The sequence below is a fragment of the Gymnoscopelus braueri genome, assembly GCF_963280865.1.
Source record: "Gymnoscopelus braueri genome assembly, chromosome: 20".
Taxonomy (NCBI): Eukaryota; Metazoa; Chordata; class Actinopteri; order Myctophiformes; family Myctophidae; genus Gymnoscopelus; species Gymnoscopelus braueri.
Genome location: NC_137622.1, coordinates 6,775,955 through 6,789,995, shown reverse-complemented (window position 1 = coordinate 6,789,995; position 14,041 = coordinate 6,775,955). Strand labels below are relative to the sequence as shown.

At 42.4% G+C, this 14,041-nt stretch overlaps 1 protein-coding gene and 1 long non-coding RNA gene across 3 annotated transcripts; one reads left to right on the top strand and one right to left on the bottom strand.

The window, feature by feature from the left end:
* The first annotated feature begins 396 nt into the window (after nucleotides 1-396).
* rlim (ring finger protein, LIM domain interacting) lies at nucleotides 397-11,247 on the top strand. Of its 2 annotated transcripts, none has more exons than XM_080416073.1 (5): nucleotides 397-532; nucleotides 3,091-3,310; nucleotides 4,868-4,978; nucleotides 6,153-6,452; nucleotides 7,453-11,247. In XM_080416073.1, exons 2-5 carry the CDS (start codon nucleotides 3,142-3,144, stop codon nucleotides 8,850-8,852), a joined length of 1,980 nt encoding a protein of 659 aa, XP_080272199.1. In that variant the 5' UTR covers nucleotides 397-532; nucleotides 3,091-3,141; the 3' UTR covers nucleotides 8,853-11,247. The 2 variants fall into 2 exon arrangements, with proteins under 2 accessions (XP_080272199.1, XP_080272200.1); XM_080416074.1 differs by having other exon boundaries at nucleotides 409-532; nucleotides 3,094-3,310.
* On the bottom strand, nucleotides 3,795-4,930 carry LOC308076015. Its single transcript, XR_013932242.1, has 2 exons — nucleotides 4,798-4,930; nucleotides 3,795-4,765 (listed from the first exon to the last, which is right to left on the bottom strand). It is a non-coding gene; the product is annotated as an uncharacterized lncRNA (long non-coding RNA).
* Nucleotides 11,248-14,041: the final 2,794 nt, after the last annotated feature.

Here is a 14,041-nt window from a genome sequence, read left to right as displayed (position 1 = left end):
TTGTTTCTAAAGTGTAGTTGTTTATTTGGACTGGCCCCCCCCCCCCCCCACAAAAAAACAGTGGTTCTCAAATGTTTTCATGAACATGTTTTGTGCCAGGGAGCATTTGTGTTGCTAGAATGTTTCAAAAAGAAATATTACAAATATTCCACATTTTATTGCAAGAGTTTTTGAAAATAGCCAACTTTTTAACTTCCAGTTTTCTGGGGAATTTGATCCCAAATCAAGGAGAAATTACAATCAACGAGTCCTCAAGGAGATGTGTTTGAAATCAAGGAGACTCCTGCAGAATCCAGGAGGGTTGGCACTCAGCCCTGTATTCTCTCACAAAATATGGCAACACTGCTCGTCTCCCTCCCCCATGTGCGCGTGCGCATCCTCCCCAGTTTCCGGAGCTTTCTGTGGTAAAGAGAAGAGAAAATGGATTCGTGAGATGGACCATCGCACGTAGAGCTTCAACCGTCTTTATAACCGTCTTTTATCACGGATTTCAACACGAATACCTGGACAAAACACCTTGCAAACACCACAGGTAACATTATATACCGGTAACGTTGCTGTTATGTATCGTCCTTTCTTTCCGTTTGGCTTGTCTTCGGTCTTAAAGCTTAGCTAGTTTCGGTTAGCTTAGCATTGCTAGCGATAACAACGTCATTAGTTGACGTCGCTTGATGCTAGGCTAACGGTTAGCTTAGCTTGATGCTAATGGTTAGCATAGCTTGATGCTAACGGTTAGCTTGATGCTGCTTATGTCTTGTTTATGACAGATTGTGGGTGGCGTTTTGATTCACGGTGTGTTTTAACGGAATTAAAGAGTATAATATTTGGTCAAAATGCCTCGAGGTTAGGGAGCAAACGGCTAAACATTCCAATCCGTTTCGTTAGCTTGATGAAAGACGTGTGTTTTCTTCTTTTTTTGTTGTTGCATGAAGCGATACTCTCGCGAGATGGGAGTATCAGTATACATTAAATGTGTTTTAAGTGAGTAAAAGTCGTTATTGTGATTGTGTGGGTGTTAATGAAACATAACCGCCCAGATGATGGTGAAGCTATAAGCTGTCAGTTGGAGAAGTTATCGTTTGGTTTTAATGAATTAGATCACCGTTTCCCCAAACACTGGGTCCGGGACCCATTTGTGGGTCACAAGTAAATATCCCTTTAATTTTTTGTTTGCCACATTTAGCTTTTAATTATTATTTCAAAACATAAAAACAAAAAATAATAATTTTGTTTTCATGAATTAGGAACAAATTCAATGATTTTTCAAAAGAATTTCATGAATAAAAAAAAATAAAATCAAAGAAATTCCATAAATTAGAAAACAAATGTTTAAGAAGTAGTGAAAATAGCAGATCTTGTGAGCTTGTAGATCTGCTATTTTCACTTAGCTTGGTTCCTGACTCCTGGTCCTTTTGGGTCCTCGAGCTAAAAGGTTTTGGGAAAACCACTGAATTAGATGAACGGACGGACGGCCTCTTGGTCGACATGCTAACGTTAATATCGGCTAATAATCCAACAGCTTCCTGAGCTTTCAGTCCGACACATCCAGGTAACATCATTAGCTAAAAGCTAACCAAACCCGAAGCCAACGTTTACGTTTCCATGTGTGATTTGGTTTGATTTCTACCAGATGATGACTTGTTTAGACTTATAGGGCTTTTTCCCTTTCATTACGTTGAGCTATACAGCCGGCTAACGCTTTAAGCTAGCTACGGCTGTTAGTTAACCTTTAGCTAGCTTGTTAGCATGCTAATAGAGCTGCTGCTGATGCCATTTTGTTTTTTCCTCGACTTTGGCCTTAAGTCGCGTTTTTTAAATATATTTGTTACAAAGGACTATTAATGAATTCTGAAAGCCTAGTCGGTAGATTTAAACACCAGATGATGCCTCGTTTTAGCACCACAATGTCAAGGTGAAAACAAAAGAGGTTGGAATAGACGAGTCTGAAGTAACGAATGTCTCAAAGCCACTTTGGAGTCCATGGACGTGAACTAGTCTGGCCTAAAGTCCTGCTGTTGAACTGACCTACTGCTGTCTGGTCTGGCCTCAAGTCCTGCTGTTGAACTGACCTATTGTAGTCTTGTCTGGCCTGAAGTCCTGCTGTTGAACTGACCTACTGTTGTCTAGTCTAGTCTAGTCTGGCCTGAAGTCCTGCTGTTGAACTGACCTACTGTTGTCTTGTCTAGTCTAGTCTAGTCTGGCCTGAAGTCCTGCTGTTGAACTGACCTCCTGCTGTCTAGTCTAGTCTGGCCTAAAATCCTGCTGTTGAACTGACCTACTGCTGTCTAGTCTGGCCTAAAGTCCTGCTGTTATCATCTGACCTACTGCTGTCTGTCTAGTCTGGCTTAAAGTCCTGCTTGCTGTTCTCTGTCGTTTTAACACGGGGGGGGGGGAGATCTGTGTATGAAATATTATTCATTTATGTAGTTCAGTGATTCTCAACCGTTTTTCATTTCAAGGGCCCTCAAATTCATATATATTTGTTTTAATATGTGGGACCCAATAGAACTTAATCTTAATGTTTGACATTTGTTATTTTGTCCATAAATCCCTTACTGTAGGCTGTAGGGCATAGAGATGACAATGAAACTGATCAAAATAGACATTCTTGTATGTTCTCTAGTTTTATTAACTTGCACATAATACATATGATATTAGGGAAGATTAACCATCAATCATTTAGCTGTAGACCCCCTGAATGGCCCCCAAAAACCCCTGGTGATCTCGACTGGACCTCGCATTCAGAACCACTGATCTAGTTCACCGTCTGACATCAGTGCGGTCCTCACATGCACATTTAGAAGACAGTCTTTTTTTCTCTGAAGCTATCAGCTATAACAGTTGTTTGACTCCACACACTTGTCTCAATATGTTTCATAGTTGTCATTGTTGTGTATTGTGTGCCCAAGTGAGCGTTATACAATTGTTGGTTGTAGAATGTTTTTAAGAGCAGATGTTGTAGAAATGATAAATTAACTATACACGCAGCCATTTTGCTACACTCATTGATAACACTGTATGGTCAGCAAACTATGTGCATCTATTTATTTAAAATGCAGCTGAGCGTTTCTGTTTGTTTTGTTGTGACAGCAGCTGTATCCAGGTGGAGCGTATTGTTCATCCTCTCTCCCTTCTACATCAATGGAGGGGTCTGACAGCTCAGAGCAGAGTAGCGGTGACCAGTCAGAGTCACAACGCAGGAGGCAGCTTGACCGTCTGGACCGAGAGGAGGCCTTCTATCAGTTTGTCAACAATCTCAGCGATGAAGACTACCGCCTGATGAGAGACAACAATCTGTTGGGCACCCCAGGTAATCTTCAGTGGATTATTATTATTGTTTTTACAATTCTGCAATTGTGCTACTGATAAGTTTCAGCAACAATCTTCAAAGTTGTGTCAAGTTGCCTTTTTAAATGATTCTTAATGGCAAAAGCCTACAGCTGATTTCAGACTGCTCACACAGTCCTCTCTGTATGATTTCACATTGAACGTGAAACAAGGGGAGCCAACTAACCGTAGATGAGTTTTCTCTTTTGTCTGCCGTGACAATTTCCATTCCGATATGGATAATATGGTCTTTTCAGCACCCGTGTGCAGTACTGAAGAAGTGCAGAGCTATGATGTGCTGCTGTACGTTTCTGCATTATTCTTCAATCCTGTGCCCTTTGGCTTTCAGCAAAAAAAATGCAGAGGCAATTGCAGAACTCTTGAGGGTTGTGTTATATATATATATATATATATATATATATATATATATATATATATATATATATATATATATATATATATATATATATATATATATATATATATATATATGAATATGAGCTCTGCTTTTAAGTTGGTGGCATTGCAGGTGACATCACTAAGTGGCGTTCTCACAAGATACAATTCATGCGCTCCTCCTGACTAACCCAAGCTAGATGCAGACAATGTTAAGTAGTAATGAGATTACGTCCAAATGTCAACAGTAGTTTTAGTCATTGTGGTATACCAACATAACTTGGTGTACTGATGTCATTTAAAGGACAATGGAAACGAGGTTTGTTATATGGGCATCCTGCTCCTCCCGTTGTTAACGCTCCTCTATATCTGTAGTGACGCTTTTTGGCGTGAGATGTCACGGTTAGTCACCATAATTAAAATGAAATGCTAGTTTGTAAGAGCTTTTCAGCCAAGGTCACTGACACTTCTTGCTAAGGTGGTGGCACCCTGAGGCCTTGTGCATCTCTGTACATCTCTATGCAGCTATGACATGTACTGGGATTTGAGTCCAGATAAGCTGCCTCAAGCTTGAGTGTTTTGTGTCTGTGCTCGAAAAGCAAAAGCCTGCAGTCAACTGAGGAAGTCCAATCCGTTTCTGTCCCAGGACAGTTCGAGGGGAAATGTAAGTTTGGAGCTGCTTTGAGCAGAGCACCGTGCCAGGAGAATGCATTGACTGGATGTGGTCCTGGTAAGTCTGGTGGTCTTCAGTAGTACTGTTGCTGTATTCAGAGGAGCTGTGGGCCAATACAGCACAGAAAACAATCTATGTACATGTACATATTAAATAAATACAAATTATCAAGTTCCCAATATGCTGCAGTGGCAGATGTGTTTTTATTAAAATTTTACGCTAGATCTCAACCAGCGGAAGCCTCCCCTCTCAGTGTATTAAATGGGGGAACAATTTATTCCGTGTGTAGGGAGGGTGGTTCTAGCTACCCACTATGTTTCTCTTCTGGCTTTGATTCTGGTGTTCAGGCTGGGTAAGAGGGATGCATCACTTAACTTTTAATCCTTGGAAAAGGAAGAAACCTGGACTGCCAATGATTCTTTTCTCATTGTTTTTTATTGAATAAGTTATTTTTTTATATATGTCCTGTAGGTGAGATAACAGAGGATGAGCTGCTAAGTCGACTGCAGCAAATTAAAGATGGTCCTCCAGAACCGCGGACGAACGCTCCCAGTACTGAGAGTGGAGAAGCCGCCACAGGAGGTCAGTTTGTCAGTCACCTAGGGCAGTGATTCTCAACCTGGAACTGTCATCTATCAACCATGGAACCACAGTTTGATGTGTTAGGCTAAGGACAACCATCTACATCTTAACTCGAGTGTACAAATGTGCACAATAGTGCACATTTGTACTGTGGTGGTCCCCGGACACAATGTCGAGGAACTGTGGCAAAAGGCCAGTCCACACCAATGCAACTCAACTGCCATTGGGGATAATGGTTGCAAGTAGTTGCATGGAGTTGCATTGGTGTGGACTGGCCTTTTAGGGCTGTCCCCAATACCCTTTTTTCCCCCTTACTTTTTTCTCCAAGCTTTGGCGATTTTTGTTCTGAATATTCTGAATCAATTAAGTTGTTATCTTGTTATAAGCCAGCAGCACTTATGGTAAACGCGGTAGGCCGAGTCTTGAGCCAGTTGCATCGTCCAGACTCAAGGCTGTAGCCCTGGCATGTTGTCTGTGTAAAACCAGGAAATGCCAACGCAAATGTTGTGTAAAAAAATAGTTTTTTTTAACTTAAGTGAAGTATAAACACTGTCCATTATTGGCGATGAGCCTATCCATAAACTGGCCACTGACTTAAGCTGCCTTGCCAGCAAATGAATTGTGATCTTTATAAACTATGTCCGTGTCAGTTGTCGTAATCATAAACAACCATTCACTATGTTGGTGTCTCTACAATGAGGAAATTAAAGTGAAAGTGAACTGCTCAAAGCAAAGTAGCAAGTGAAACTTGTAAATTCAACTAATCTTAGCTATGTACCACGCACTTTTGTACTCAAAGATACCAGGACTTTATAAAGATAACCATTTCTGTTTGGGCAAAGGGGACAATTATAGTCCCGGGCAGATTAACCTGGAGCCCATAAACAGCTCCTCTGTGTGCATACATGACTTCTCAGTGCAGTACAAAAAAAAGAGGAAACATTCGGATGATAAATCTGCCGAACGAGTAACTGGATTTGGGGCTGCACAATCACCTAGTCATGAAATTAGAAAGAATTATTGAATTCTCGTTTTAAAAGTAATTCTATAATTGCTAAGAAAGAAGATAATTGATAGTTGTGATAGTTTTTTTTTAGTAAGAAGTCATAATTGTTTTCCAACGGATTATCATTTGGCATTGACTTATATATGTTTTTTAAATGCGTGCTTTCAGAAGCCGCAGAAGGCTCAGAGGACCCGTCCAACGGAGACACCCTGTTGGATTGGCTGAACACTGTGAGGCGCACGGGCAACACAACCAGATCGGGTCACCGTGGCAACCAGTCCTGGCGGGCAGTCAGCCAAACCAACCCGAACAGTGGAGACTTCCGCTTCAGTCTGGAGATCAATGTGAACCGCAGTCTGGCCGCGCAGCAGCAGGCAGCGGCTGCTGCCGCCGCCGCAGCCGCAGGGGGTGAGCAGGAGACTCCAGCCGAGACTCCAGTGGAGCCAGAGCCAGAAGAACCAGTACCAGGTTAGGGCTGAATCTATCGATTATTACTTTATCGTTTAATTCAGTGGTTCTCAACATGTGGGTCGGGCCCCCAGGGGGGTCGCCACATGATTTTGGGGGGGGTCCCCAGATGACAATGAAGTGACAATTTAAGGGCTTTTAAGACCTTTTTAATCACAAAAAAAAGAGACCATTACTGCATCAAAAGTAACCAACAAACTGTACTATAAAAACTGGTCAAACATTGGCCAAATTGTCAAATAATATAGAAAGAGGCAAACATTTGTATAATAGCCGATCTACATGTAGGAGCTTGTAGATCTGCTATTTTCACAATATTTATCTGTGGAACCGAGTGGGGGGTCCCCAGTTAAAATATGATTATTTTGGGGGTCACGGCCTGAAAAGGTTGAGAACCACTGGTTTAATTGAGTATCAAGCAGTGTTAATTTTGTCGACTAAGACTAAAAGACTAAGGTTTTTGATATTTAGGCGACTAGACTAAGGCTAAACAATTTCAGACAAGACTAAAACTAAATGGTGTGTTATTCAAAAGACACTAAGGACCCGCATGCTACCAAATGAGGTGGTCACCCTATCACCCTTTAGGTGATAGAGAGAGTGCTCTCTATGATAGAGAGAGCTCTCTCTATCACCACCGCGGTGATAAGGTGACCACCGAAAATGGTAGCATGTGCCCCCCTTAAGACTAAGACTAAATCAAAATATGCTGTCAAAATGAACACTGGTATCAAGTATTTAGTATTCATCGTTTTGTTAAAAAAAAAGGAAATCTATATATCTATCGATGTGGAAAAATTCGAATCGATTATTTTTTTCATATCGATATAAGTTGATTAATCATTTAAGCCCTATTTTATACTTAATCCTACTTGTGTAAAAAGCTCAGTGAGTTTGTATATCTGGTATTTTATTTCAAAAAGACATTTCACAACTATAATTGATATAAAATATAATCGATTTAAATCAATTACTTAAATGAACTGTTGCACCCTTACAGCAGGTGCCCCGGCAGCAGAAGTCACACCCACGCCAGTGCCAATGGAGTCTGAAGAAGTGGTGGAAGAACCTGTGGTGGAGGAACTGGCCGTCATAGTGGAGCCAGAGCCTGAGCTAGAAGAGGCTGTTCCCCAGGAAGTGGCGTCGGAACCTGCCAGCCCGGCGCCCGCCAGTCGGCCCGCTCAGCCCCCGGTTCCCCCGACGCCACGTCGGGGCCAGCGGAGAGCTCGCAGCCGCAGCCCAGAAGCCCGCAGGACCCGGGCGCGTACAGCCAGGAGCCGCTCCCCTCTACCCCCCATCCGCGTGGCTGACCTGGCCGCTCATCTCGCCGCCGGTCCCCGCTCTAACGGGGCCAACGCCGCCCCAGTGCCCCCACCAGAGGGCAGTTCCAGGACTCGACAGCATATACCGAGCAATACAGATTTTTTTGATAGTCCGTCATCCAGAGCAGGAGTGGCCCCACCGGAGGCCCCTAGCGTAGCATCTCAGGAAGGGGAGGCTGCGGCCACGGAAGGAGGTGGAGCCGACCGGCGTCCCCCCACCATCATGCTCGATCTTCAGGTGCGGCGTGTGCGTCCAGGCGAGTACCGCCAGAGGGACAGCATTGCCAACCGCACCCGTTCACGCTCCCAGAACTCAAACACCTTTCTTTACGAGAGTGAGCGAGGCGGCTTCCGTCGCACCTTCTCGCGCTCGGAGCGTGCCGGCGTGAGGACCTACGTGAGCACCATCCGCATTCCTATTCGGCGGATCTCTGACGCGGGCCTGGGGGAGGCGACGTCCGTGGCACTGCAGTCTATGATTCGACAGATCATGACGGGCTTCGGTGAGCTTAGCTACCTCATGGACTCTGACTCTGACTCCTCGGACTCGAACCGAGGAGCCGGCACACCCGCGGCCGACCTGACCGAGGCCCTCAACAACGCGGATGCAGACGCCGCGGCAGTGGATGAGCCGCCCGTAGGCAGAGCCGAACCAAGGACAGTTGACACGCATTTAGAAGAGGGTCTGGTGTCCGGCCCCCCACCCGCCAGGGAAGGTGGCGCCGGTGCCGGCAGGGCTCGACCCAGGCCCCCCATCAGCCTGGAGGAGCCCAGCTCGCTGCCCTTCCTCCGGCTCGCGCACTTCTTCCTCCTCAACGACGATGACGAAGACCAACCCCAGGGGTTGACCAAAGAGCAGATCGACAACCTCTCCATGCGTAACTTCGGGGAGAGTGACGCCTTGAAGACTTGCAGTGTCTGCATAACGGAGTACGCAGAGGGCAACAAGTTAAGGAAGCTGCCCTGCTCCCACGAGTACCACGTTCACTGCATCGACCGCTGGCTGTCGGAAAACTCCACCTGCCCCATCTGCCGCAGGGCTGTCCTGGTATCTGCCAACCGAGAGAGCGTGGTCTAACACCGGTTGATAGAAGGGCTTTACACAGCACTCAACAGGAGGAGACAGCATGCCTTTTCCATTAATTTAACCGTGGTATCTGATGCCTCAAGCCGGTCAGAGGTGGTTAGGACTATGTTTCCCCCCCCCCCCCTCCTCGTCATATTCCTAAATTTGATCCATGGATATAGGTTTGATGTGGGATGCTCCGAATGATCAGGCCCTTGCATTGACATCATCAACCGTTATTGATGGAAAAGCTTGTTGTATTGCAGCACAGCCTCTGAGGCACTGTGTCAGGTAGCAATCTACTGCTAATGTGCATCTAAATATAGGATGGGTATCGGTTCAAGATCTCTTATTTATTCTCATGAATTAAAGTTTTGTTTTTTCCACATGAATGCAGATTTTTGCAAGTTTTTTTTTGTTTCGTTTTTTTACTTTTCCAAAGTCACTACAACCTACTCAGAAAACATGTCTAATGTTAAATGTATTTTTTTACCACTTGAACCCTAGCCCCTTTTCTGGGGCCGAACATTCTGCCAGTATGGTCGATCGACAAGCTCACAACGTGCCGTGCAGTGATGGCGTCGTAAGCTTGTAGATTGGCTGTTTTTGCCGAAGCCTGGGGACTCTGGTCAACTACGTATATAGGGTTTAAGTGGTTAAATTAATACAAGAAAGTAAGAACACATCATCTCACAGCAGATCATTCAGATGGGAGCATCCCTTGGGTCGGTGGTATATTTAAGTACTCTGGAGGGTTTTTCAGAAGGATGTCACACTTGAGCGCATTCACACCATGTACCACCGTGTGTTGTTTCTCGCCCAAAAGAAACAAAACTGTCCTTATTTGTCAGTGGCACGGACCGCCAAACACATCAACGCTTGCTGAATTGTTAAAAAATGTATAAATGTAGAATGTTGTACAAACTGTAGGGAAAGACATAAGTGCAACTAAGATAACCTTTGGAATGCTTTGCTCTGTTTTGGAATTGTTAAGCATCTTTACTTTTCACTGATCAATACAAATGATTGAGTTGTGTTCAGACCTGAAATTAGGGATATACCGATGCTAGTATATCAGGTATTGGCCCAATAGATTATTAATGTGTTGGTATCCCAGTTTCCCCATATACTATCTACCAAGAGCTACGTCTACTGCACCACTTATTAGAACAAAGTGACATTGTCTTACTTTCTCACACATAGGAAGATGTTAACTCTCTGTAATGGAAGAAAATTTGTCAAAACATCTTTGTGCTATTATCCCCAAATGACTTGTTTAATTGTTTATTTACAATGTAAAAATGTGTGTATGTATTGGGCCAGTAGTCAGTATTGACCTTAATGTGGTATTGGTGTATCCCTATATGGAATGAAGCACAGATGGGGCCTCTTTCTTAACTGACACCACGCTATGATTTAAGCCTAAATTACCGTTGTACAACAGTGTCACGTGCCGAAAATAGCAGTGCGTAGCAGGGACAACCTGTACCTCGTCTTTTCCTTCCCCACCTGACGCCACAACGGCACTTAACATTTTCTGTTTGATCCCGTTTTTGTTGTATGGCTGGTATGTTTGACAAGGCAGCTCGGGTCTGCCAGGTTGTCAATGACGTCAAACAATTGATGGAAGCACTGTTTGGAATCGCCGTCTTCAGACTCCCCTCATTCATCTTGCAAACACCTTTCATGCATTCATTCACTTTTTATCCATCCACAGCTTGTAGTTAAAAGCTATTTTCGGCGCGCGAGACCGTCATCCGACAAGTATAACTTGGGCTTTAGGCTGCCTTCGGCATACCATCGACCGTTTCTGTCATTTTGATCAGGTTTCATTATCCAGATTGAAACATACCTCGTCTGAAAAGAAACGATGCCTTTTTCTTTGTATATCTGTCACGGAGACTCCCACCACAAGATGGCGCTCACCTCCACTGTGTCCTCCACTCTTCTCATGAGTGAATGCTTCATCTTTGGAATGTTGGTGTGCAATACATTTAAAAAAAGAAGATACAAAACCTGAAAGTAGAGAAATAACAAACCATGATTATAAATGTGTATATTATTATTGAAATATTGTAGACTGTTAAAATCTCTTAAGAAATGAAGACTTGTTACTTAAAAAAAAATGTTGGAAGCTCTTTTCTTTTATTGATGTGTCCTTTTCATAGCATCACGGCTGGGAAAGGAACACTTCATGCTTGTTACCGTGACGGTTTCATGTGTGAAGCTTTCATGAAGCTGTTCTGATTGGATATACCATACAGATGTAAATGAACTGTATTTTATTTCTTTTTTTGGCGGTGCTTCCCTAGTCCTGGCCTTGATCCATACCCCAATGCAGTATGTTGACTGGGTATTAAAACCCACTCCATCTAACCGCTTTTCTGAATTAAACAGGTTATTATGCTACACAGTGTATTGTAGGCATGCATTTTTTTTTACTCCTGGTGTTTCCTGATTAAAGCCCGATTTATACTTTGTTGTACGACGGTATCACGTGCCGGAAGTAGCCGATCCACAAGCTCACAAAGCGGCGCAGATACGACGCGTCGTGAGCTTGTAGATCGCCTATTTTCGGCATGCCATACCGTAGTACGACGGCGCGTAAATTGGGTGTGTCTTGAAGTCTGGTCTTATCACTGTGGTTTTAACTCACTGTAGCTGCATGCCTTTTATTGTATTTACAGACCACGCATATCAACGCAAACAAGCATGCAGCCTAAAGTCATTGTAGTTTGCATTTTTCTCAGTTTTGTTTAGTTTTTCTTACGTGTTTTTTTATCTCCCCCTTGTCAGGCATGAGATAAAAAAAATAGTTTGTAATAAAAACAAACTTATTGTAAAATGTATTTAGTTAAAACTGGCACCGCTAAAATTTGGAAAATGGATTTAATATCCACCCAAAATACTATTTTTGTTGTTGGTTTTAGAGAACTAACCTTGATCCATTGATCATGTGGTACACCTGGGGTACCTTTCTACTTTTCATAGTCTTAAGAACCGAATAGAAACTAAACTTTTGTGTGTTGCCATCTAAAAATGCAATACAATCATTAAAGGGACACTTTACCCAAAAAAACTTGGTTTCAATGGATTAGTCACCCCATGGAGACTTGAATTCATGGATATTTTTTAGTTTGTCTCATTCCTAAGACAATAATTTGATGACCAGCGGACCGGTAGGCAGCAGTTCCGGTAGGATACACAACGAGTCATTGTGTCCCCTACCGGAACCGCTGCCGGTCATCAAATTATTGTCTTAGGAATGAGACACAACAAAAAAAATATCCATGAACTTCAAGTGTCCATGGGGTGACTAAGCCATTGAAACAAAGTTTTTTTTTTGGCTGAAGTGTCTTGGCTGGCTGAACATTGTGTTTTAAGCAACAACTGCAGCATATCAAATTAATAATGGGTGTATTAGATTTAAGTGTGTAAATATGCTAGCACATACAATACTGTCATTTGGCATGATCACAATGAGGCTCGTGAGAGGACAGGTAGCAGGAGCAACTGATGAAGATGGTGATGGTATTTGGACTTGTATCATGGCCAGTTAGCTAAACACATGGCTGTACTAAACTTAAACCACTGAGAGCACTTATTTTGCTGTGCATGCTGATGATTTGTACTTGTGCTGTGGTTATTCGTCCCATTCATTGTAAAATATCAAGCTAATTTGAACATCTTTGCAATGTTTTTAGGTTGGATTCAGGTAAAGTGTATTTGATGAATGTTCTTCCCCAGGTGAACAAGAACAGGTTGAAATACCTGCAGCTGTTAATGTTGAGTGGTTGACTTCAGCAGCTAAAAAGTGGTAAGACATTTTTACGTTTTTGGGCTGTACCACATTTTATTATCTGTATGGCCCTGTGTACATGATACAGTAGTAGGCTATAATGAAGTTTCTATGATCCGTATAGTCATTGTTATGCAGCCCTCTACACTACAGCCTGCAACCAGCAGAGGGCAGTGTTTCCCAGAATTAAGTTTTAACGATTTGTTGTAAAACCGATCCAGTGGTGGTGGGAAAAGTACTCAAATTTTACTTAAGTAAAAGTATCAGTGTAATGTAGAAATACTGTTACTAGTAAAAGTCCAGAACTCAAAATGTACTGAGTAAAAAGTACAAAAGTATTGGTTTCAAAATGTATTTAAAGTACCAAAAGTAGGAAGTACTCATTATGCATCATCATGTCCCATTTCACAAGTTTTCATATGTATAAAAATCGTGTGAAAATGGCAGATCATGCGACGAATTGTGAGCTTGTAGATGCTATTTTCAATTGTAAATAGGGCTGAAGTGGGAAATGTGTGTTTTGTATTAATAATCAAAATCTACAAAGTAACAAAAGTTTTAAAATAATTGTAGTGGAGTAAAAGTACAATATTTGCCTCTGAGACGTAGTGGAGTAGAAGTAAAAGTACTGAAAACTACGGAAATACTCCAGTAAAAGTAAAAAATACCTCAAAATGGTTACTTAAGTACAATTTTTTGATTTATTGAATACTTTATTAACAGTTTGCAAAAGAAGCACAGGAAAGTACAGTTCAATACAAGTAGCTGCGTTCGGAATACAGCACTGAGTGCGCTCCCGTGCGCATTTCCGAACGCACTGGTCTGCTAAGAGGATTTTAAACCCAAGAAAGCCTATGGCTCGTTTCTGTTGGGGTACTTGAGTAAATGTACTTAGTTACCCACTGGATTTAGGCCTATTTCTTTAAGCACAAAAACGCTAAAAGATAAATGGCATAGAATAGAACTCCATTAATACAGTTTATCAATAATTGCATTGTAGGCCTAATAAGGTCTCTGCCTGTTCGTATGGTTTATTTTTGTATTTCAAGTTGGACTATATATATATTTGGCGCAAGTTAATTGTATTTTTTTCTTCTTATTTAAAGTGCAAATATTTGACAACTCTGTAACGTGCATGCGTATAAACTCAGTTGCACACACGCTGTGTATTATACGGTAAGATTGAAGCCTACGCCAGACGAGAAGGAAGTAACCAGCGTTGCCATGTCCGCTTACTATAAGCAACTTTGGGCTTATTTTTCTGTAAAGTTGCTTGTAAATATTGACAGTTGCAGGTTGCGTTTTTTGGGCTTGTTTCTAAAGTGTAGTTGATTATTTTGGACGTGTTTATAAAGTGTAGTAGTTTATTTGGACATTTATTTATTATTTAACCTCTCTTCGC

Bases quoted from the DNA above. Each gene is read 5' to 3' on its own strand.
- rlim (XM_080416073.1), top strand. From the start codon at position 3,142: ATGGAGGGGTCTGACAGCTCAGAGCAGAGTAGCGGTGACCAGTCAGAG. The intron at 4,979-6,152 runs GTCAGTTTGTCA...GCGTGCTTTCAG, and splicing joins TGGAGAAGCCGCCACAGGAG to AAGCCGCAGAAGGCTCAGAG. The intron at 6,453-7,452 runs GTTAGGGCTGAA...GCACCCTTACAG, and splicing joins GCCAGAAGAACCAGTACCAG to CAGGTGCCCCGGCAGCAGAA.